The 25,049-nt window shown below is 41.1% G+C and overlaps 5 protein-coding genes across 5 annotated transcripts; 3 read left to right on the top strand and 2 right to left on the bottom strand.

Moving 5' to 3' along the window:
* Positions 1-8,048: 8,048 nt before the first annotated feature.
* NECHADRAFT_56442 (uncharacterized protein) lies at positions 8,049-9,137 on the bottom strand (the record flags this gene model as incomplete). Its single annotated transcript, XM_003039259.1, has 1 exon — positions 8,049-9,137. One exon carries the CDS (start codon positions 9,135-9,137, stop codon positions 8,049-8,051), a length of 1,089 nt encoding a protein of 362 aa, XP_003039305.1.
* Positions 9,138-11,104: 1,967 nt separating this feature from the next.
* NECHADRAFT_89339 (uncharacterized protein) lies at positions 11,105-12,041 on the top strand (the record flags this gene model as incomplete). Its single annotated transcript, XM_003039262.1, has 4 exons — positions 11,105-11,137; positions 11,190-11,262; positions 11,300-11,496; positions 11,526-12,041. The coding sequence occupies 4 exons, from the start codon at positions 11,105-11,107 to the stop codon at positions 12,039-12,041; spliced, it is 819 nt and encodes a 272-aa protein (XP_003039308.1).
* A 1,361-nt stretch (positions 12,042-13,402) lies between these two features.
* On the top strand, positions 13,403-14,410 carry NECHADRAFT_56446 (uncharacterized protein; the record flags this gene model as incomplete). The annotated part of the gene is made up of 1 exon (XM_003039261.1): positions 13,403-14,410. The coding sequence occupies one exon, from the start codon at positions 13,403-13,405 to the stop codon at positions 14,408-14,410; it is 1,008 nt and encodes a 335-aa protein (XP_003039307.1).
* A 1,236-nt stretch (positions 14,411-15,646) lies between these two features.
* On the top strand, positions 15,647-16,790 carry NECHADRAFT_89337 (uncharacterized protein; the record flags this gene model as incomplete). Its single annotated transcript, XM_003039260.1, has 2 exons — positions 15,647-15,694; positions 15,762-16,790. 2 exons carry the CDS (start codon positions 15,647-15,649, stop codon positions 16,788-16,790), a joined length of 1,077 nt encoding a protein of 358 aa, XP_003039306.1.
* A 3,583-nt stretch (positions 16,791-20,373) lies between these two features.
* Positions 20,374-21,426, bottom strand: NECHADRAFT_56444 (uncharacterized protein; the record flags this gene model as incomplete). Its single annotated transcript, XM_003039258.1, has 1 exon — positions 20,374-21,426. The coding sequence occupies one exon, from the start codon at positions 21,424-21,426 to the stop codon at positions 20,374-20,376; it is 1,053 nt and encodes a 350-aa protein (XP_003039304.1).
* Positions 21,427-25,049: the final 3,623 nt, after the last annotated feature.

The following is a 25,049-nucleotide window of genomic DNA, read 5'->3' as shown; positions in this document are numbered from 1 at the left end:
TCGGGTTTATTATTTATTTTTACCTAGATAGTATTTTATGCCGATTTAAGTAATAAAATATAAAAGATTAGATAGAGCTTAACCTTAGGTAATAAGTCTAATTTATAGTTATATTTTAAGATTTTTTATTTAATTTTATATGGTTTAATATATTTATAATTAAGTTTTTTATTTTATTATTTTATTTCGATATTTTTTATTATAAGGTAGACTATATCTCCCTCCGAGAAGGTTAGTCCCTTAATCCTTTTCCTATTAGTATAATTCGTTATTTTATTCCTAATGAATTTAAGTTCTATTCGCATTTCTTTATATAGATTATATAGTTAATCACTAGTAAGGATTATTTTAGGGTTAATAATAGTATCTCGTGATTATTAGTAAGCATCCGGTATAAATCCGAAGTTTATATACGCTAATATAGTCTTTATACTTTTATTTATAGCTATATTATAGGCTAGCTAAGCGGCTAATAGCTTCCTAACCTAGTTAGTTTATTTATAGTTAATATAATATTAAAGATACTATTTTAGTATTTAGTTTATACGTTTTATCTATCTATCTATCTCTTTATAGTATACTATAGAGAGTTTATAGTTAATTCCTAAGTATCCTATTAGGCTTTGCTAAAACTTAGATATAAATAGTGGTCCTTAATTAATAATAATTTCGAGTAGAATATTATATATCTTAGCGATATAAAAATAAAAAAGATAAGCGAATTCTTTAGCTATTATTAATTCTCTATAGGGTATAAAATAGGAAAATTTCGTGAGTCTATCCATGATAATAAGAATATTATTATAGAAGTTTCTAGTGGCTAGTTCTTCTAATAGGGGTAATTTAGTAATAAAGTCTATTATAATAGCTTCCTATAGTAGCTAAGGTACCGGTAGGGGTTATAGTTTACCGTAGGGCTTATAGCGTTATACCTTAGTCTTTGCGTAAAGGTCGCATTAATTAATAATTATTATAATGATTTTCTTTATATTAGGAAAGGTATATATTATCTTAACTTATTCTAGGGTTTTATTAATTCCTTAGTATCTATATAGCTAGTAGCTATATATTTCGCGTATAATATCGTATTATAATTCCTCTAGTACTTATTATTTATCTGTTTTTTTATTATCTAGAAGTTATTTATTATACTCTAGGATCTTTATAAGGAGTAGATTATCCTATTCCACTATATAGGTCATTCCGGCGATCCAGTGGGATATACTAATAACTCTATCCTATTCGTAGATAGTAAGTCTTATTTCCGGGTAGTACTTTATATATCGCTATACTTATTTTTTGATTTTTTCTTTAAATATATAGTTATTATAGATATAATTTATCTATTTCCACGTAGGGTCATAGTTTCTATTATAGGGAAATTAGTTATAATAATAGTTAAAGATAGTTTTAAATACTTAGTCGGGGATAACGAGTATTCCTTAGTACGTTAGGAATCTATCTTTATTATATTAATATCCCTATATATAATCCATAAAGTTAATATCTTATTTTCTATAATCCTTAATAAGTTTAATATATTCTAATAGTAGTATTAGTCTAATGCATTATTTAGTATATATAATAGTTCGCTATTATAGATATCTTTCGGTAGTAAAGTATAATAGCTAGTCTTTAGTTCGGATTTTTCTTATATTAAGGTCAGGTCTGCGGCTAATAGCGTTAGCTCGGCCGTTTTCTAATCCTTTAATATAGATAATAATATAGTCGAATTCTAAAAGGTATTTAGCGTATTATAGTTATTATCCGCTAAGTTCTTAGGTTATCGCGAAGTAGGAAATATTCTTATAGTCAGTATAGACCTTAATCTAATAATAGCTTCCTAGGAGGTAATATCGAAATTCCTTAAAAGTATTAATAATTATAAGGAATTCTTTATTATAAATAAGGTAATTAAGTTCTACTCTATATAACTTATAGGAGTAAAATGCGATTAGGTATAGTTATCCTTTATCGTCTTATTATTTAATCTAGGCGCCTAGGGCAAAGTCCGAGGTATCTATTTCTAATTTAATTTATTAAGATAGGTTAAATATCTTAAGTATTAGTTCGCTTAGGATAAATTCTTTGATTTTATTAAAGGTATTTTTTGCTTTATCCTTAAATATAAAGGTTTTATCTTTCTTTATAAGCTCTATTAGTAATATAGCGACTTTCCCAAAAGCCTTAAGAAACTTATAGTAGTAATTAGTGAATCTAAGGAAGGCTTATACTTCCTTAATATTAGTTAGTTCTTTCTAATCCTTAACCGCTAAGACCTTCTTAGGGTCTATTTATATTTCGTTATAAGAGATAATATATCCGAGAAATTCTACTTCTAGGGCATAGAACTTACTTTTCTTAGGTTCTATTAATAAGTTAGTATTCTATAGTATCTATAATACCTTATAGATATATTCTATATATTCTTCTTCTATTTTAGAGAAGATAAGGATATTATCTAGGTAGTATATAATAAATATATCTAGATACTCGCGTAGCATATTATTAATTATTCATTAGAATATAATAGGTATATTAGTAAGTCTAAAAGGCATAATAAGGTATTTAAATAATCTATACTTAGTATAAAAAGTAGTCTTCTATTTATATCCTTCCTTAATCCGAATAAGGTTATAGGCTCCTTTAAGGTTAAGTATAATAAAATACTTTATCCTAAAAAGTTAATCCTTTAGCTTACTAATAAGAGGCAGCGGTATTTAATCCTTAATTATAATAGCATTAAGTATTCTAAAATCGACGTAGAGTTAGAGTTTATTATTCTTCTTTAGAACGAATATAATAAGGTATCTAATAGGTAATTTACTTTCCCTAATATATCCTTTCTATATTATTTCTTCGAGGTATTCCTTTAATACTAGAAGTTATACTTCGTTAAGTAGGTAGAGTTTATTAAAGCCGGGTTACTTCCTATCGATAAATTAGATTTCTAGGTCATAGGCGGTATATTCTAGTAGACCTATTTTAAGTTCTTTTGCGAAGAGTTATTTATAGATGCGGTACTTCTAGGGTATATTCTTAAGTTATTCCTCTTCTAGGTTATCTTTCTTTAGTTTCTCGAGATCTTTTTTAAGCGTATAGAGCTATTATATAATTCGTGTGATTATTCTTTATTATTATCTTTTTTATCCGTTATAGTATTTATATTTCGTCCCTATAGGTAGAGAGGTATCTTATATTTACCTCTACCTAACTTCTCTATTATTAGTAAAAGTTCGAGATCTCTAATCTAAGTTATCCTCTAATATAGAGGATATCTTAGTATCGCAAGAGAGCATCTAGCTAATTCTCTAATCAAAATATAGGTTAAAGTATTATAACTATGGGTACCTAAGCATAAGGTCGTAGCTCTAGTTTAATATAATATCGAATAAGATTCCTTAGTTCTTTCCTTTAATAAAAACCTTAAAGTAATCAATCTTATAGTTAACGAATCTATTATTATAATCGAAAGGTATTCCTTCGAGGTTATATACCGTATAGGGCTTATATTTATGCCTCCATAGTAGCTTAAGCCTATTTGCTATTATTAAGTTAAAGTAATTCCGCTTAGCTCCGCTATCTACTAAAGTATTTAATTATTCTCCCTTAACTTATACTTTTAATTCTAGGTATTATTGCCTATATCCTCTATTTATAGAGTATAAGGCCTTCCGGGGTAGTTTATTCCCTTACTTATCTATCTATTGCCTTATATCGGACGGGGTATCTAGTTTTTTGACTTATAGAGAGCATAGCTATAGTAATCATATTTATATTCGCTCTTACTATATACTTTATAGTCATAGTTATCGATCTAGCTATATAGATACTCTTAGTAGCTCCTTTCTTCTTAGGCTCCTAGGTCTCCCTATTCTTACTAGCTAATTTACTTCTACTAGTCTTTGATTTTATAGGTAACCTATTTTTATTCCTAAATAGCATAATAGAGGTCGCTATTATATTATATGTAGGCTATGCCGATAGATTTATATTAATAGAAAATTCGATATCCTTTTATCTTATACTATAGGTATAGGTTTTTATTAGGTTAATATAATAATGCGATAGGAAAATAGTCTTATTCTTATTTTTCTTTCCGGTGGGTCTCGCATTAGTATTACTAGTAGGATATCTATAAGATATTAGTATATTCTTAGTATATTAGGTATATTCGTATGTTATCTTATAGGTTAAAAAGTGCTTCTAGATATCTAGGGTTTTCCGCTAATTCTCTATAGTAGGCATAAACATAGATTTCTTACTTATCGGCGGTATTTATATATTCTCGTGCTATCTAGATATATTATTCCTATATGCTATTCTAGTATTAATTATTATCTTAATCATATAATTATAAGTAGGGGTCTTCCTCTTATAATTCTTTATTAGTTTTTTATATTCCTTTTCCTACTTATATAAGTTCCTCTTATTAGTACTCCTAAGGGTTTATAGTATTTATGATTCGTGCCTAGGTTAGACCGCTACTTATTATTTTTGCGATCTAGTTATTACGTAGTAGTCTACTATATCGATCTACCTTCTATTATTCATAGATTTTATTATATTCTCGTAATATCTTAACCTAGTATTAAGGGCATAGGGTATAATTATATTATATAGGGTTATTCTACTAGTAGTCCCTTCGATAGACTATGATAGGTATCTAGGATTTATTATTCTTATTATACCCTATGATCTATTTTTTATAGTCGAACCCTTCTACGGCGGCTTCCTAGTAGTTGGTTTATTCCTTCGGAGCTAGAGATAGTAGCATTTAGTTGTCCTTTATCTTAGTAGGCTCTTTGCGTTATATAACCATGATGGTTTTCGTATTAGGGTCCTTATTAGGTTTATAGGTTAGTTCTGGGAGTAGCTCTTATTCCGGTTATATCCTAGTATAATCCGTGAGGTTTACGTAATCGAGTTTTTAGGGTTAAGTTATCTAACATACTTGATCCTTTTTGTTATTTTAGATGACCTCGTTTTCTCTGGCCTATTCTTCTGTGAGGTAGGCTTACTAATAGGGTATATTAATTTAGTTAGGTATAGCTCCTATTTGGTCATAGCCCGCTTGTGCTATGCCGAGTATCTTTATTATTTATAGAGCTATCTATGGTTTATTATTAGCTTATGCGAATCTTACTTATTTCTTGCTTTTAGGGAGTCGCTATTGCTATAGCTAGTAGCGACCTTCCTTAATATTATGCTACTTTTTATAATAGATCTTCTTAATATAGTTTATCTTATAGTAGTATCGGCATTTAAGTCCATAGTAGTCACGTTTCTTCTATTAGGTTACTCCGAGTTTTATAGGTCTTATATAGGTTCTATAGGATATATTGTTTTATTAATATCGCCCTTAGTTAGCATTGAACCGAGGTTTTTAATAGTTTTCTTTACCGTTGCGGGGGTTCTAGAGCTTCTTCTAAGAGAACTATTAGTTATTAATCTTAATTACTCGGCTAATATAATCGACGAGGTTATTAGGCTAGTCTTCCTTATAGAGTTCGGCCTATACCTCCTTCTTAAGCCTATTAAAGAAAAAGGATATTAGGGGTTCTTAGTCCTAGTTAAGCTTCGAGGCGAGCTAGAGGTACTTAGTGCTATATTCCGATATAGAGCGAGTTTATTAGAGTGCCTTAATTTCTCTTTCTGCCTAGGCTTTTTTATTTATTATTCTAAAGGCTTATTAGAGTGCGGCTTTAAAGGCTTTAAAGCTAGAATAGAAGTTCGTAGTTTATAGCGAGTATTTATTAAGTAATTTAACGAGGTATTCCTTTATAATAGGTTCGAACTAGGCTATAGTATACTTAGTGAGATGCCCTGCGGTATACTAGATCTTACTAGATGCTATAGTGAACTATATAGGGTAATAAAGCATAAACGCGCATAGTTATATAAGGAATATTAATAACTTATACGCGGTATTATTAAACTTCTCCGGTTATTTTAGCCTTAGGATTTCTCTAATATCCTTGCCCTTTATAGCGGTAATCGCTATATTATTAATATTCTAGATATTCTCGTGGTACTATTGGTTTTAAACTTACTAAGTAGCGGCTATGCGGTCGATGAGTCCTCTAAGTTCTTCTATTTCGGTAGTTATAGTAGTAACTTAGGCATGGAGTTACTTGACTTCTTCGTCGTCGCTATCTATTTCTTCGTCGCCGTTAAGGTTAGCCTAAGCTAGTGCGATAGGGGCAGGTAGGTAGTTAGTAAGTAGAACCTACTAGTGGTTATTGCTAGGAGTAGCCTGAGTAGCTATTGCATTCGATATTATTTAAGGTAATACGAGTAATCTAATAAATAAGAGCTATTAATATATAATAATCATAGTAAGATCTAAGGGATAAACCGGTTATATTGGTTTATATTAATACTAGATTATATTATGTAGCCTTAAAGGTTAGTATAGTATTACGTCTAGTAATATACTCAAAGGTATTAAGTATAACTAAGTTATATTAATAGCTAAGATAGCTACTATATAAGAAAGTGTAATAAGTATATTCTATATACTTTAGGTATTAGTTATGATTACTCTGCCTATTAGTCCTGATTAAGGTGATCGTATAAGTGATTAGGGTGATTAGTGAGATAATTACTGTGATCCCTTGGTATTAGAGGTGATCGTTTGTTTGATTAGTGAGGAATTATGGGGGTCCGCCTATGCACGTGATAGGTGCATGTCAGGCCGTGACAAATATAAGTAATCTAATAAATAAGAGCTATTAATATATAATAATTATAGGTATATTCTAAGGGATAAACCGGTTATATTAGATTTATATTAATATTAGATTATATTATATAACCGTAAAAGATAATATAATATTATATCTAATAATATACTTAAAAGGTATTAAATATAATTAAGTTATATTAATAGCTAAGATAATTATTATATAAGAATATATAATAAGCGCGTTTTATATATTTATAATTATTCTTTAGACTAATATTCTCTAGGTTTAATCTAGGGTAAGATTAATATTTCTAATAATTAGTCCTTAGACCGATGCGGGCGATATTTGGTCCCTTTGGTCCCTTGCTTAGTTAGAGTGTTTCTGCTATAGTTCCCCGCCTGGCTTATGTTATGGCCGTGATAGCTTTGGTGAAGTTACCAACGACTAGGCAATAGCAATATATTATAGCAGGGACGCCATCTATATCCATTCCCACGCAGCTAATAAGGCGGGAATGTCCTTTGCCTAGTTAAGAGGGGATAAAAGGCGTTCTATAATATATATTATATACTATAGGATAATTTAATAGATGGCTTTTTTAGTATTAATAAGATTATATAGGACTATAATAGATTAAGTTACTAATTAGATCTAACTAGGTTCCTTCTAGCCTATAACCTTTAGCCTTACCTATTATACTATTAAAATAATATACTTTTCTATCCCTTATTATAATTAAGACTACCTTAGTATTATTTTTTATACCTCCCCCCGCTACTCTAATATTATAATTATTACTAATACTCTTATAAATAAGATAATTCTAATATTATAATAGGTCTATAATTAGATACCTAAGCTATAATAGGTTATCTCTATAGGTAGCTACGCGAATAATAGAGGATATTATTATTATAGTTACTCTATTATAAGGGGCTATAATAGGATTATGCCTATAGATATCTATATACTAGGTTATCCCTTAATATCCGAGGCGTTAATATATAGCATTTTTTAGTTGCAGAAGAAGATACGATGCATAAAGACTAGTCGAATGTGGTATAGAAAGTAGGCTAACGTACTCCACTGGCGAGCAAAACATAATGACCCTGTGCCCTGAAGTTAAGGTGGATGGGTGCGTGTTGGAAGATAGGTAGTTCCCCCTGAACGTCAGGGGTAATCCCGGTAATCCTGAAGTCCTAGAATCTAGGACTTCTGGGGCTTATAGTCCTACGGATGAAGACTATATATATATTGAATCTGTATTCATCAGAGAATGTAGGAACGAGAAATACAATAAAGCAATTCACTCGCAATCCAACAACAAGACAGTAACGGGGATGCCCCGCCTCATTTCTCCTACAGCTTTACGATAATCTTGCCCCCTGACATCTTACCCGACCGCAGCTTATCAAGCCCGGTTAAGATCCCGTCCCATCCACCCTCTTCAAGGGATATCGGCGGCGGCCTGAGCGCCTTGTCCCTCACGAGCTGCGGCAAGCTGGCATAAAAGCGGGCAAGTGCCTTGCGGTCATCGGGCAGCGCCGGGAACTTAGGCCCGACAGGCGGCAGCCACTGGAAGGGCCGGCCAAAGAGCGTGTATGACATTATGAGCTCGTGCTCGATGCCGGGGTACTTGGCTTTGGCCGGGGGCAGCAGCGCAATGAGCTTGCCAGCCTTATTCTTGAGGACAGCGTCGCAGACGGCGAAGGACTTGCCCTCGGAGAAGCAGTCTACGGCGAGAGAGACGTCCGGGTACTGCTTGATAATGGCGTCGGCGACCTCGGGGTCCTGGTAGTTGAAGACGGCGTCGGCGCCGTAGCTCTTGACGAGGTCGGTGGAGCGTGGCGAGGCGGTTGTGACGACGGTGTAGCCTGCGAGCTTGGCTATCTGGATGGTGAAAAGGCCGGCGGACGTGGAGCCGGCGTACACAAAGATGACAGGAGCCGGGTGCTGTTGTTGGGTGGCCTTCTTCTCGTCGGGATAGGGAAGGCCGAGGCGAGCGTTCAAGGCCTGCATGGCGGTCACGGCCGAGATACCGAAGGTCGCGGCGACCGTGTCGTCCACGTCGGCGGGGATCTTCCAGGCGAGATCGCTGTCGGTCTTCAGATACTCGGCGAAGGCACCCCTGTCGGGGAAGAGACCGCCGTGGACGGCACCGGCGATTCGGTCGCCGACGGACCAGGATTTGGCGGCGTTGCTGCCGACCTTGACGACCTCGCCGGCATAGTCGCAGCCGATGACACAGCCGGGCGGGGAGATGGCGTCGATGTGCTTGTAGTCGGTCGGGTTCAGGGCGACTGCGCGGACCTTGACGAGGACCTCGTCTGGGGAGATGGCGGGCTCGGGGATGTCTATGAAGTCTGCGCCAGGGCCGCCGATGGTCTTACCCAGGATAAGGGCGGCGACTCTGGAGAGCAGGTGAGGTTTTGACACGAGGGCCTTCATGATGACGATGCGTGGTAGATGGGATAGGAGAAGGATCGATCAGTGGCGTTAGGGCGGAGGTGGAACGTCGGTGAAGTCGGGACTACCATATGTACCTACACCAGTGCTAGGTGCCGCAGTAACTAAGGCTGGTCGTATGCGCCGAAATTGCCGAGAGCTTGCCGCTTGCATCACAATATCATTCCCATGGATGACAAAGCATACGAGCTGTACTACGTGGTATCTTGATGGCTCCGGAGTAGCGCCATCAAACCCTCCGGATGCGAACCAACAGACTTGGCTCGGGCGGTCCAATAGTCCTGCCGGCGGGCGCGGCTGGCGTATCTAAACCACCGGCGGAGTGAGATGGCATGTCGTCCCTGTTTGGGCCGAACCCGGAGACACGAGGCTGGATATTGTTGAACTGATTAGTTACAATGACCTGAAGGTAGGTCAGACCCATGGTGTCAAGTTTGTTTGTCGGCCGTCTGACAACCCCTGCATGGTCTGGCCAGCCTCGGCAGGCATTAAGAAGATTAGTGAACTCCGCCTTTCCGCTCGCTTTTACATTAACGCGTCGAATCGGAGGCTTATGAAGAGGGCATTCTCGTCGTGGCCCGTATCTATGGATCTGCTTGAGAGCTTGCTCGAGAGTCCTGCTGTCGAACCCTCCCCGCAGCCGGACATCAAGGTCGACCGACAAGCGGCGCTTCTTGGGACCTAGCAGTTGGTGTAAGCCGGGGAGGCATCTAGCAGGTGCAACAATCGGATGCGGCTTTTCACACCTTCAGCGACGGCACGAGATCAACTTGCCACGGGGCAACGCCGTAACGGAAGCAGTACGGTTGCACACTGGATCCGAAGAGCAGAACCTGTGGCCTCCAGTCATGGATATACCCGGACCTTTCAGAGCCACGCAGTTACTTGCATACCTTCTAAATCACAACCGGAAACACCTGAACATTGACAAACCGGTCCATGATGATCATTGACGTTGCAACCCTCGAGATTTGTTGTAAACGTTGGGTTAGTATCTTCTACTTGGTACTTACGCCTCCTTATTTTAATCTCAAGCGGTGAGCGCTGCCTCATCTAAAATAAATATCCCAGACCTAGATTTTCATGCCAACCATTTCTCCCCTTAATGTCAACCAACTCTACCCCCAGCGTTCATTAGCGTCGTCGCACTTTGTATGGGGGGAATTGTCGGATCTGTCGATCCTGTCTGATTGGGTCAATTGATTGTCTTTTTTCATCTTGTCCCCATTTCTGTGCTGGTGCTGGGTTTCCATGACACCTTGTGCACTTATGTCTATAATGATGTGTGGCACGCCCACTTTGTTGTCAGTAAGGCAGGGTTTTGTCCTGTTACCCAGATTTGCAACAAGCGTTGGTGGGCATCCAAGTACATCTCTCCAACGCGACGACATTCGGTCGCCTGCGAAAGCGCAATGCGGAAATCAGTACATGGTGATGGCGGACTGACATAGCACCGCTCCCGAAATGCTTGACATTCAATGACTGATGACCATCAGTAATCAGGACAATGATGTGTGCCAATGACAGCAAACCAAGTGAAGAGCCACAGCTTAGACTCAGGTATCCCCATACTGGTTCCAGCATATTACTGATGGGTACCACGATCCGGTATGATTTATCAGCCAGTTGGGCGAAACAATACCCGACACGGAGTTTGCCGCAGACGAGTGCTTTTCACCCCAAGCTGCACTGTTGCGGAGGCGAAAGCCCGATCGCCAATCATCTGAGTAAAACAATGAGATGATTTTAGGTTTGGAATCTTCAGAATGATTAAGCCGTAAACAAAAATGAGGGCCTGCATCTGATGTGTCTTTGGAGTTGACGTCATTCATGCTACTACTTGACCGTTCTGCTCCGCCGCTTCAGGTTGAACCGTCATCCCCACAATCCCAGCCGTTTACTGCTGTTCCACTACTATCAGGATATTACTTCAGCGTCACTCACAAAAGATGGCTGGATATACTCGTGTTGCTCACGTCGGCGTATGTTTCTTCCTTCACAATTGCGAGATGTAGATAACTGGCATGCAAGTAGGCCGGTGGCAGTCTCGGCGCGGTTGTCCTGAAGGAACTGGTTGATACCGGCTTGGACGTGACCGTCCTCGTCCGTACGCCGGCAATCTTCCTATCAAGTATCCTTCCAAGGTCAAGGAGGTTGTCGTCGACTAAGGTACAACTCTGAATCTTCCCTGGCGGATGCCCTCTGTGGCCAGGAGGCCGTTGTGAGCACCATGGGGTCTCTGGCTGTTGGGGGCCAGGAGAAAGTTATCAAGGCGGCCATTTCCGCCGGCGTCAAACGCTTCATCCCCTCCGACTTTGGCGCCGATCTAAAGCAACCCTCTGTCCGATCCTTTCCCACGTACGGCGACAGGGTCAAATCGAAGACCTGCTTGAGCAGGAGGCTCGGAAGACAGACCTCTCCTATACCATTGTTTACAACAACCTGTTTCTCGACTGGGGTCTGCAGGCTGGCTTTCTCGCTTATCTGGCCGGAAAGAAAGCCACTCTGTACGCTGGCGGCGTGTTCCCAGTCAGCATGCCGCGACTGTCTACCGTCGGCAATGGGGTCGTCGGCATTCTCAAGAATCCCGAGCAGACCAAGAGCCGACACATGAGAATCCACGACGGCCGCTTGTCCATGAAGGACCTCATCGAAGCGGTTCAGGAAGTTACTGGTGCTGAGGGATGGACGATCACAGAGGAGAATCCAGCTGACGCAGTAGCCAAGCCAAACAAGGCCTTGTCTCCGGGCATATTTGAGGATTGGGTTTTCTTGGTGTCAAGGGCAAGGATCACAACCATCGTGAATAGCTTCACGGCCAGCGTGAACGCTACACCATACCTAGCGTCAGGCAACAGCCTGCTGCCTTTGAGATCGGCAGACTGAACACAGGCAACTCTCGTCGCTCCTTTACATAGAAAATCAAGCGCTCATTTGATCCTCATGGCCCATCAGTACCTGCGACACTTGGGTTACATAAATGTGGCATCCCGGACTGAGGAGTATGGGCCGGGCCCCGAAGTGGTTCAAAACGAGCTGCTGGGCTTGAAGGAGCATTCCACGGATAAGATGAAGAGCCTGGCGAAGGAAATCGCCAAGAGCATCCTGTCAAAGTAATGCCTGTAGATACTAGGGTTTGATGACCTGCCGGCGTCCACTTTATCCTGGATTCCGGACCGGTCCGCAAAAAGGCCATTGCCCCTTCAACACATGCTTAACAGAGGGGGAAGTTGCGCGACTCCTATATCGCGTAACACAATAACCCTAACATAACTTAATTGACAGCAGCGGGCACCGCATTCCAGCCCAGCTCAACAGCTGAACGGTAGTATCGAATTTCTGCGAAGCGCCAACTAATACGTATCTGATATTGGAGTCTGTTGCTAGTCCAAACTGTATGAGGACGAGTAGTGCTTGATTTCATTAAGCGTATATCGCAACTAATATGTTAGATGCGATTTCCAGGGCCACAGAAACGTGCCATACAAGTAATATGGCAGAATGGGGTTGGATTCTGGACAGGCGTGATCAGTATGTTCTCCTTGACCACTTTTCCGGCGGTTACCAACAGCAGTTGATATTTTTAGCAGATGAAGGCATTGGCCCCACACCACGTTTCAGATGAAGAGGGCGGACACCATGATTGCACCGCCTCCCGTTGGTTGGAAATGGAGATGTCGGATCGACAATGACTGATCGACATCAGTAATCGGGACAAATGTTCGTGCCAACGGCCCGTCCAGAACCGCATGGGGCCAAAGTATGTTTAATTTAATGGCATATTCCACCAATGTGGGTATGAGCTTGTTTGAACGGTGAGTAGATGTGGTCAAGTTGCTGAATACAAAGTCTGGCATGATTTATCAGCCGGTCGGGCTAAGCAAAGTCCGACGGAGTTTTTCTTAGAAGGAGTGGTCCAAAGCGTTACCGACCTGACTGCAGTCGATACCTAGAGCCCGAGCCTTACCGCATTTTGAAGCTCGGCCGTAATAGTCCGTGAATTAGTGCGTTCGTCTAGTGCTGCTTCGGCATTCACACGCAAGTTTGACGCGTTGAGTTATCGTGTGGTTCAACTGTCATCGCAGTTGATCACTGCTTAAGTATTTGGGCATGTATAAAGTTCAGCCTACCTCTTATTCTCAGTCAAGTTTCACTCTGTCTGTGCCTCAGAAACTTCATTCTTATCAATTTAAAAAGAAGCACGTATTCGTCACGGTAACTCCATTCTTCTCACAATTTCCAAGAAAATGCATTCCTTCACAGTCTACAAAGGCAGCCAGGATGGCTCAATTAAGAAGACCACTACGGAGAAAACGGAGCTCACGGGCGACCAAGTCCTCGTGAAAGTCACTGCTTCCGGCCTCTGCGGCACTGACGTCCACTACCGCAACCAAGACATGGTTCTCGGCCACGAGGGCATCGGCATTGTGGAAGCCACGGGTCCTGCAGTTCGCCAGCTAAAAGAAGGCGATCGGGTGGGATGGGGCTACGAGCACGACAGTTGCGGCCTCTGCGAGCTTTGCCAATCTGGCCGTGAAACATTCTGCCCAAGCCGCAGTATGTACGGATTTGCAGATCTCGATCAGGGCTCCTTCGCTTCCGGTGCCATTTGGAAGGAATCTTTCCTCTTCAAAATCCCCGATGGTCTCACCGACGCCGAAGCTGCACCACTCATGTGTGCAGGGGCGACAGTTTTTAACGCACTCCACATGCTCGATGATGCTGCCATTGCCCGTGTAGGCGTCATTGGTGTCGGCGGCCTTGGCCACCTTGCGATCCAGTTTGCCGCCAAAATGGGTTGCGATGTCGCTGTCTTTAGCGGTACCGACTCCAAAAAAGCCGAAGCCATGAAGCTCGGCGCAAGGACATTCTATGCCACCAAGGACAAAAAAGGGCTCGACATTGGCGAGAAGAAGCTTGATATCCTGCTCGTCACCTCGAGCTCGCCACCGGAGTGGAGTCTGTATATCCCGCTCTTAAGCCCGGGTGCGACTATTTTCCCACTCACCATCTCCTTTGACAACTTCAGTATCCCCTACCCAGCTCTTGTTTCTATGGGTCTTCGTGTGCAAGGATCCATGGTCGCGCCACGAGCCATCCAAAAGCAAATGCTCGAGTTTGCGGCCCGAAACGGTGTCAAGCCGATAGTTCAGGCTTTTCCCATGACGGAGAAGGGCATAGCAGAGGCGTTTGAGGCGTTGGGGAGTGGGAAAATGCGATACCGAGGAGTGCTGATTCCTGGCGGCCGCATGTAGTATCATGAAGACCCCTTTTTTCGAGCCAAGTGTGATTGACCGCAGGTGCCGACGCTTGAGACGGGGCGGGGAGCAGTTTGGTCTCACAATCAAACAACACGACCGAGGCGTGCTCAAAAGACTTACTTTATAATACATGGAGTTGCTCGACATCAAAATAGCTTGTCAGTATCTATTCATGAGACAGTTGACCAATCTTGAAAGGGGCGCGAGGAATCATGTATAACATGGCCTTTACGGTAGTCGCACGTCGGGATCTTTCGAGAGGAGAGCGAGGGACTCGGCAAGCGTCGCATGGCTCAAAGGACACGAATCCGACAGGAAGGGAGCATAAACTAGCCAAGGGACAGATCTCCAGGCCAAGAACGAAGCAAGACTCGTAATAGAGCTGGGGGGGAGAGAGAGAGGGAGAGAAGGGTAGAGAGAGGTCTTAAGACGAGAGCGGAGATCAAGGAACGGAGCAGTGCCGAGTGCAGCACCCAGCCAGGACGACATAAATGGAAGGCAATTGATAGGGGTGCTACACCATTCTGATACCGCCAACATGAAATCCCGACTCGGTGTTGAGTCATATTCAACGGACCCCGTGAACTTGTAACAGCGTTGAGTGACCTCATAGGGAGCCCTACAGTAGGAGACTATGCACGTGCATATTTACATCCATGGCCGTCGCTGGGTCATTTGCTTGGGCTGTCCTCGCCATCCCCAGGCCAATTCGATTGTTAAGGCGTGGTCGAACCGGCTGGCTTCACCGCGGACAAGGTTTTGGACTAATAGAAGGCCGCGAAAAAGTCATCCCCGCCCCCCCTCTAAGAGTAAGCCCGTGTATGAAAATGGTGCTTTAACTTTCCTATCCTTGTAGCATTGATCTCCATTTCGGGGGGTGGGGCCCCAAGGGTGAGCCAAGCAACAAGCCGTAACTTGTCCAAGGGGTCTTAGTGTCGAGCCGAGTGTCGGGGCAGCTGAGTTTTGTCCATTGAATGCACGAATTTCCTACACGTAGCGTCTGATTTTGGAGGTTTCGGACGTATGCTAGAAACGGCGATAAAGACGCCGGTTTTAGTAGTTAACCGTTAGGCAGCAGAGTAACGATTGGTGTCTCCTGCCGGCAGCCCCGGTAAATCTGGCAGGACCAGCACATCCAGTCAAATAAAGCCTTCCGACCCCAGCGTCTCCAGCTCCGCCTTATCTGACCTTCCATGCGATTCCTCCGTACTTACCAACACCCACCCCAAGATGAAAGCCACCAGAGCTGATACCCCGCCAGCTGATGATATCCTGACAGTAAGCGCAACGAGAAAGGGGGGGTTAGTTGATTGGAGAGTGTGCGGCCCCGCTGACAACGGCGCAGTTACGGAGAGAAAGAGGCAGAAATGCCCAGAGGGCCTTCAGACAGAGACAGATTACGACGATCAACGAGCTTCGGGAAAGCAACGAAGCGATGCGGGTTGCCATCGCGTCTCTAACTCGCGTCGCATCTCGGCTAGGAAATGCGGAGCTCAATGATGCCGTGCATAACGCACGGCAGGCTGCCGGCTTCGATGATGACACGGAATGGACCGATGGCAGCGATGATGGACACGCAGTGGACCCAAGCACAGTTGGTCAACAACGGACACAAGCACTCACTCTGACCGGCGCACCCTCGTCGCCTCCATCTGGACATTATCGCACAGTGCCGTCCGGAACAGAAAATGGACGGCCAGCTCAACACGAGGACAGCGCAGAAAACGGACAGCAACCGGGTTACCTGACCGGACGAATGTCCCCACGGCTTGGGTACGGTCTCTGGCTGGAGCGTCCAGTTTTCAGGGTGAACAACCCTCCTGTCGATATTGTTCCTTACTTGGAAGCCAATACCACTCTTTCTAGCGCCATCTTCTGGTCGGGTCTGTTATGGGGCTCCAATCTTCTCCGGGCTGCTCTCGACGGTAATAGCGAGGCCGCGGCGACGGCTCATAAGGTATTCGACGAGATTATTCCAATGAAATCTGACCGCAGAGTTCTTGATGGCATCCACGCTCGACTGATGTTTCGCAAGCAGGGGTATGTCACGTCTGATCACCCCGGATACGACCCTGAAGGCGAAATGCGAATGCAGGACATAATGGTTCGCACATGTGCAGCTAATGGAACACCGCTTGAAAGCTTTTTGCGGCCAGATGGAGTCGAGGATCTCTTAAGGGGCAGACTTGGAGAGGGTTATCAGGTTATTGAGCTGGGTTTGCAAGGCTTGGGTTCTTCGGAGGATTTATCGAGAGTCCGTAGATTGATTGATATGATGATTAGGAGCAGCGTGTGCTTAGGTGACGGGCCGCGGTTGAGGTTTGAGGCGACAGTCCAGATTATCGAGACTTGGTCGAATAACTGGACTGTTTAGCAGCTGGGGGAGCAGGAGCAGCTACTTACGAGCACAAATTATTGTCCTCAACCCCATCTGCCGATGCTTGGGCCCGGTTTGAAGGTGTCGAAAATTGAAACCCGGAAGTTGCTTCAGGCGTGGTGTTAGGCCTCTGGGGACTTTACAGATGCTGAACTTACTCTCTAATAGTTGCAAAAAATTGATGCAAAGCTTCCGGGAAGGGATCTATCAAAAACGTACAAGAGATTGCCTGCTTTTTTCATCCTCGAGTATGAGTCACCTTACAAGTGAATCGGTCCGGTGTGAAACTGGGTCACATCATGCCAAGCATGGTGTCTGACTGTGATGCTGCGCGGTGCCACGGCTACCTGAGAGCATCACCCACATTGGGCGGCATAATTGCTCGGCAATCGTCGTGCTCTCCCATTTTTTCTGAGGCATTTTGACTGTCAATTACTCATCTGCAATGTACTAGCTCCGATGGTTACTGATGACGGGACAACAGTTGCGCCGGCCGGATCGGCGCACGGGTCGAAGAACACGAATATGAGGGGTTTAACAGCGCCACTGCAGCCATCTGGTCTGCAATGGTACAGCCTTTCAAAGCCCTAGCATCAAGGCACTGACACGATAGCAAGCTCGGGACGCGAATCTGACCGGCACAGCACTAGTGTGACGTCTGGTGTTTTCCAAGGGAATAAACCGGGCGTGCTGGGTTTACTGTTGGCAGAGAGTCTCGGCGTTACTGTGCAATGGGGCGGTCACGTCTTAGTAATGGGTCAAGAAGGTCTTGAAGGTAATTGAAGTTTGTTGATAGCTTGAGGGCTAAATATCTATCTAAGGTGTAATGAACGTTGTATATATACATGAGTGTCTCACGGTTGCCAAGAGGGTATCACGGCGTGAGAATAGGTCTCACGGCGTGAGACTCGTCCTCGAAGCGTGAGACTGTCTCTGGTTGGCTAGGATCAGAGGGTGTTTTATGGGGAAGTTTTGGGCACGTGACGGGGACTGTGTCAGGCCGTAACAACTAGTACCTGCGTCGGACCGCGAGCGTGTCATTCCGCCGCCCGATATCTGTCACCCAGGCTCCGATGGTCTGCAAAGCTACTTGCCTGGGGCCAAATGTACATCAACTTATGTCTCATTTTCCTAAACAGGACTGATTTCTGTGAGGGCCTCGCATCTAGATCAGGCTTAGCAGTAACGTTACGGCTCAGCTCGAGGATCGATTACTAGCACTGTTAAGATCGCGTCTAGATACAGGGCGGAGCGCGAGGAGAGAAAAAGGGCAGGAATTAGACCTCCTCACGCTTCAGGAGTTTTGGATGTCGCCGTCGTCTGCACATGTGACCGCCGTCACGCGCGGTCACTTGTGCCCTTTGTACAGCTCAGTAACTTACCATGCAGTACCCACCCACCGGTAACACCTGTTGAATATGTGGGGTGTCACGTGTGGGTCAACGATCTTAAGATTAAAAGCAGGTCCTTCAGGGGCAGATACTTAACGAGAACACGAACCCAACACGAATACACTGATTCAACCAATGGACCGAATACACGTACTGTCTCACAACACCCACCTACCGGTAAGTAAGAAAAAAGTTTCCCCATATAAACTGCCACTTTTTAACCCCCTCACAAAGAGTCATCAAAAATATAAAAAAACAAATTAATTCCTATTTCTTAGTTTAGAATCTGTAAAAGACTGAAAAATATAGACTATAAGGTCTAAAAATGGTATAGGGTAGGTAACTAAAATAGGAGGAGAATAGGCAGTGGATTCAGTCCTTATAAAGAGCTGATTAGCTAGATAAGGAATCATAGGCCAATAAAAGTGGGTTATAAGATAGATAAGGTTATAGGGTAGGAAATGAGCTTCTGATTGGTGGTCTTTGTGCTTGTATTGGTTTTTTTTTTTTTTTTTATCTAAGTTCTAAGAAAGGAAACTAATTCTTGTCACGACCTAGAACACCTCCAGGCCACGTGACAGGAAGGACCCACATTACCCCACCAATCGCATATGGATCAGGACGGATCACGTCCCGCAGGCCATGATCCTCTCTGAGCCAGCAAGAGGATCATGACGGCTCAGACCCTGCAAGTCATGATCCATCATGAGCCATCACATCACCCAAAGTATATAGAACACACTCACTGCACTTTCTTATATACTAGCTACCTCAGCTATCAATATAACTTAGTTACACTCAATACCTTTGAGCATATTACCAGACGTGACTTATACCCTATTCAAGACAACGCCAGCATCCCCTCTGCAAATATAAACCAGTACGACCGGTTTATTCCCTTAGGACCTACACGATCGTCACAGGAGGGAGCATCGTGTTACAGGCTTAGTCCCCCTGTAAGCGATAGGCTCTATAGGCAGTTGAAGCACCTTCTATAATTGCTACAATAGCGATTATGGCCCAATCTTTTGCCCCGTGGCGCAGCGGCTAAGGTACCCGCAGCTGTGACCGTGCCGTCACAGACGGGACAGAGTTGAATCAATGACTAATCTATTCTCCGTCTTAAGATTATCATTCATCTTGACTTACCACCCTCGTATCCGACACTAACGCGAATACGTCGCGTGCCTGCTTCGAACTTCTCTCCAGTCCCTACGCTTCTTTTAGATATCTATCTATTACATAGTGGAAAATAGGGTCAAGGGGAATGGCTACTTATTTTCTAGATGACTATTGTCAAATGTTGTGTCATGTGTATTGTTGTTGTTCTCTATGTGTTCTCGGCGAGACTCTGAAAAAGGGAGGCGCGGGATCCGCGCTTCCTAATCAGGCCTAGTGCCGGAAGAGGGAAGTCATGTGACCACCCGGAAGGCGGCCATATTTGACAGTATTCAGCCCTATAGTCGTAGTAGCAGGAGTAGTAGTAGTAGCAGTAGAATTTATTACGCCCGGGAGAACATCCTTATAGGGCCACTTAATACACCAACCCGGCTGCGGTCCCTCCTCATTAACCCGATCTACACAAGCCTATAGCCATATCTCGTAGTTGTCGCAGTGTTAGCGCATCCACGCTTAGATAATGCCCACGGGTACCCGTGTCCCTATGGGGCCCCAAAAACAACTACTGCATGTGTAATTGGATTGATTATGGGCGTGGCTGCGCGCTAAGGGCTTAAACGTGCATAGTGGAGTAAAAACCCACTCTGCCAAGGTTCTGAATTTCTCGAGTTTCTACGGTAGCTTTTCATTGTCCTCGAACTTATGTGGCCCACGCATGGCATTCGGCTTATTTGAAATGCCTGCATTGTGCAAAATGTATTCTTTACTATCATAGCCAGGCCTCCCGCAGGGAGACCAATTGACCACAGCAATTCTCAAAAGAGGGTGGATCAAGGGGTGCAACCGCAGGTGTGGTCAGAAGAGATGAGTGAATTGAGCTACTGAGGAAGGCTTCTAACGAGGGGATCTAGCCGAGGTCTTTGTACTGCAACCTCCCCTTAGATGCATAGGAATTTTGGTGTAATTAGCAGGGGGCTCTGGAATGCTGTGAGGCATTTAGTCTCACCCTCGGAATCCCTTTTGGCACCCCTCATTTGGGCCCATTCCAACAACAATAACCCCTCAACGCTCTATTTTAGCGTGTAGACCAGCTTCTCGCCGCTGACGGTCCCCTTTCGAACTTCCTCCAGACCCTTTAGCACGGCAGCTAACCCAGACCCGTGGGCGTTGACCTTGGGCTTGTGCACCTGGATCTTGCCCTCGGCCAGGAGCCGTTCGGCGAGGCTCCAGAAGTCACGAGCAAAAGCTGCGTCCTCAGGCTTGGCAGAGAAAGTGTGAGGTCCGAACTGGAAGTCTTCGCCAATGGCGGTGTAGGCCAAAGTCATGTTGTACTTGGCTCGTTCACTGATCCAGGCGACTGATTCGTCGGGAAGAAGACGCAGAGCCGAATAACTTCCACCAGCTCCCAGGGCGGACACGCTGTTGCGAGCAGTGTCTTCGGTGGAAATGCAGTCAAAAATGTGCTTCAAGTGTCCGCCCGTGTATTTGCGGAATTCTTCAACCAGGGTATCCGACTTGTAGTCAAAAACAACGTCGGCGCCCAAGCTCTTGACGTAGTCAAAGTGTTTGGGGGAAGATGTCGTCACTACGTTGAGACCAGAGAGCTTTGCGAATTGAATGGCTAGCGCGCCCGTCGCGGTGCTTCCACCGTAGATCAAAACATACTGGCCCTCCGTAGAAGGCTTGTCAGGGAGCGGCAGTCCCAGGCTTTGGTACAGGCCTTGGCCGACGGTGGTAATGCCAACGCCGAGGGTCGCAGCCTCTTCAAAGCTCACAGAGTCAGGAATGTGAAGGGCGAGATCGGCCTTGGCGACGATATAGTTGGCAAAGGCTCCGTCCTCGTTGTTTACCGCGTTGCCCCCGTGGACCATGCCAGAGATACGATCTCCCTTTTTGAATGACTTGATCACGTTTGCCCCGACGTCCTGGACAATTCCGGCGAAGTCGCAGCCAGACCGGGTGCCAGGGGCTGTGAGAAGGTCGATGTGAAGAATGTCTGTAGGGTTCAAGGCGACTGCCTTGACTTCGACAAGGACATATCCATCACGGAGCGAGGGGACGGTGACGGAAGCAAGCTCCGCAACTCCCTGGGACTTAATAACGACGGCGGTGTTGGCGGCCATAGTGGGCGTGGGTGTGATAGTTTAGCGGGGACAAAGGTGATTCCGCGTATAGCTCCACGTATTGAACAGTGTGGACCAGGTAGGGAAAGAGATGGAAGATTGATGTGCTGAGTGAGGGATAGCATGAGTTAAGCCCGCATCTTCACAGTTATATAGCCAGGAGTATCTCACGAGTCCTGTTGTACTGCAACTTTAAAAGGCTGTGTGGTATTACAAAGCTGGCTACCGTTCGATTCTCGGCGCTTCTATGGCCCAACGGATCTCTGCATCTGACGACTTGTCCAGTGTTTTCTCATGACGACGCCATAAATGCCTAAATAGATTTACTCTATCCCGGGGGAAAACGGTCTTTCAGACAAATTACGCCGTCTTTCAGATCAACAGTGCTGCTAATCGCGTGCTTGGGAGAGACGCTAGTTACGGTTGCCGATAAGCCTAACCGTCTAGAAACACTTTTTAGCACTAGAACTTTTATTAGGGGCCCCCCCCTCGTATTACTAGGGAAAATTATAAGATTATATATAATAGACTATTATATATAATAAGGTTAATAAGATAAAGTAGCTTCTAGGTATCTTAAGCGGGATTTTATTAGAATTGTGACGATCGTAGGGTTCCTAAGGGATAAACCGGTCATATTAGGTTTATATTAGTAGAGGAGAATATTATATAACCTTAAAAGGTAATATAATATTACGTCTAGTAATATACTTAAGGTATTAAGTATAACTAAGTTATATTAATAGCTAAGGTAGCTATTATATAAGAAAGTATATATAGGTATATATTATATACTAAGCTAATTATAAAGGGATTATAATTATCTTAGGATCATCGCAATCCTTAGATTATAGTAATCTTAAGATTATAATAATCTAACTTTAATAGTAATCCTTCTCTAATTAGTACTAATGCCTAGGTATAAGGCGGTTATATATATTATAGGGGTTAGGTATATATTAGGTTATAATATAATATCTCCCCTTCTAAGGCCTTATTTATAAGGCTATTTAAGTAGCTATTTCTTATTCCCTTACCTATAGGTATAACTTAAACCTATAATTATTTCGGGATATTATATTAATAAAATATCTAGCTATATTTCTAAATATCTAAATTAAAAAACTAAAGAATATTAATTTTTAGCCGCGAGTATTAAACTATCTTATAAATTTATAAATATATTATATTTATATTATTTTAAATACTAAAAGAAATATTTAATAATAAAGGGTTCCTTATAGTATAATAAGTATATATAGCGGGGTCATTCTTATAATAAAACGCGGGTTATAAACTCTTATAAGTCCTAGATTCTTTCCTTCAGGGTAGCCCTTCTTATTAATATATAAGATAATATATCGCTTAATCTTATAAGAGAAAAAACTAAAAGAGGATAAAAAAAAGGCTAATACTAACTTATTATAATTTCATAAGGAATTAATAGAGTTATAAATAAAGATAATATTAGCTATAGGTCGCCTATTATGGTTATAGAAAACTAAGAACTTAGTTAAGGAGTATTAGGCTATTAAGTTCCGGCGGGGGATCTAAGGTTTTAAGGGTAAGGATTATCTAGCAGAGGAGCTAAGTTATCGCAAAGAGTCTATCTAAGAGGAGCTATAGTCTTTGAACCCTAAAGGGTTTAATTAGGCTTCTCTTAGCCTAGGTAACTTTAACTTTAACCCCTTACCTAGCTCCAGCGGCATTAATAAAAGTTCTTTAGAAAGTATTATATATTAATAAGGTATTCTAAGGGTTCCTATATATTTTCTAAATCTAAGTAATTCTTTTATTTAATAAAATATATTATTTTATTATTAATCTTATTTATATTAAGGATAGCTTCTATAATATATTCTTTTAGTCTATTAACTTTTATATTAAGTTTATTATCTATTTTTACCTAAATAATATCTTATATTAATTTAAGTAATAAAATATAAAAGATTAAATAGAGCTTAACCTTAGGTAATAAGTCTAATTTATAATTATATTTTAAGATTTTCTATTTAATTTTATATAATCTAATATATTTATAATTAAGTTTTTTATTTTATTATTTTATTTTAATATTTTTTATTACGAGGTAGATTATATCTCCCTCTGCGAAGGTTAATCTCTTAATCCTTTTTTTATTAGCATAGGTTATTATTTTATTCCTAATAAACTTAAGTTCTATCTATATTTCTTTATATAAATTATATAATTAATTGCTAGTAAGGATTACTTTAAGGTTAATAATAATATCTTATAATTATTAATAAGTATTTAGAGTAAATCTAAAGTTTATATATATTAATATAGTCTTTATGTTTTTATTTATAGCTATATTATAGGCTAACTAAGCGGCTAATAGCTTCCTAACCTAATTAATTTATTTATAATTAATATAGCACCGAAGGTATTATTCTAATATCTAATTTATATATTCTATTTATTTATTTATTTCCTTATAGTATATAATAGAGAATTTATAGTTAATTCCTAGATATCTTATAAGGCTTTATTAGAATTTTAAAATAAATAATAATCCTCTATCTATAATAATTTCGAGTAATATATTATATATCTTAGCGATATAAAAGTAAAAAAGATAAGCGAATTCTTTAATTATTATTAATTCTCTATAGGGTATAAAATAGGAAAATTTTATAAGTCTATCTATAATAATAAGAATATTATTATAGAAATTTCTAATAGCTAATTCTTCTAATAGGGGTAATTTAATAATAAAATCTATTATAATAGCTTCCTATAATAGCTAAGGTATTAATAGGGGTTATAATTTACTATATAGCTTATAGCATTATGCCTTAGTTTTTATATAAAGGTTATATTAGCTAATAATTATTAAAATGATTTTCTTTATATTAAGAAAAGTATATATTATTTTAATTTATTCTAGGGTTTTATTAATTCCTTAATATCTATATAATTAGTAATTATATATTTCGCATATAAGGTTATATTATAATTCCCTTAGTATTTATTATTTATTTATTTTTTTATTACTTAGAAATTATTTATTATATTCTAAGATCTTTGCGAAGAATAAATTATTTTATTTTATTATATAAGTTATATTTAGGTATTATTATTACTTAATATATATAATAACCTATTATTATAAGTATCCTTTAAGTATAAAGTATAATAATTATTCCTTAGTTTAGATCTTTCTTATATTTAGGTTAGGTCTCTAGCTAATAATATCTACTTAGCTATTCTTTAATCTCTTAATATAAATAATAATATAATCGAATTTTAAGAGGTATTTAATATATTATAATTATTATTTATTAAGTTCTTAGGTTATTATAAAATAAGAAATATTCTTATAGTTAATATAGACCTTAATTTAATAATAACTTCTTAAGAGGTAATATTAAAATTCCTTAAAAATATTAATAATTACGAGGAATTCTTTATTATAGATAAGGTAATTAAGTTTTATTCTATATAACTTATAGGAGTAGAATATAATTAGGTATAATTATCCTTTATCGTCTTATTATTTAATCTAGGCGCCTAAGGTAAAGTCTAAGGTATTTATTTCTAATTTAATTTATTAAGATAAGTTAAATATCTTAAGTATTAGTTTACTTAGGATAAATTCCTTA

Source organism: Fusarium vanettenii (assembly GCF_000151355.1).
Source record: "Fusarium vanettenii 77-13-4 unplaced genomic scaffold NECHAsca_129_unmapped, whole genome shotgun sequence".
Taxonomy (NCBI): Eukaryota; Fungi; Ascomycota; class Sordariomycetes; order Hypocreales; family Nectriaceae; genus Fusarium; species Fusarium vanettenii.
Note: the sequence above shows the minus strand (reverse complement) of the source record. Positions and strands in the feature narration are given on the sequence as shown.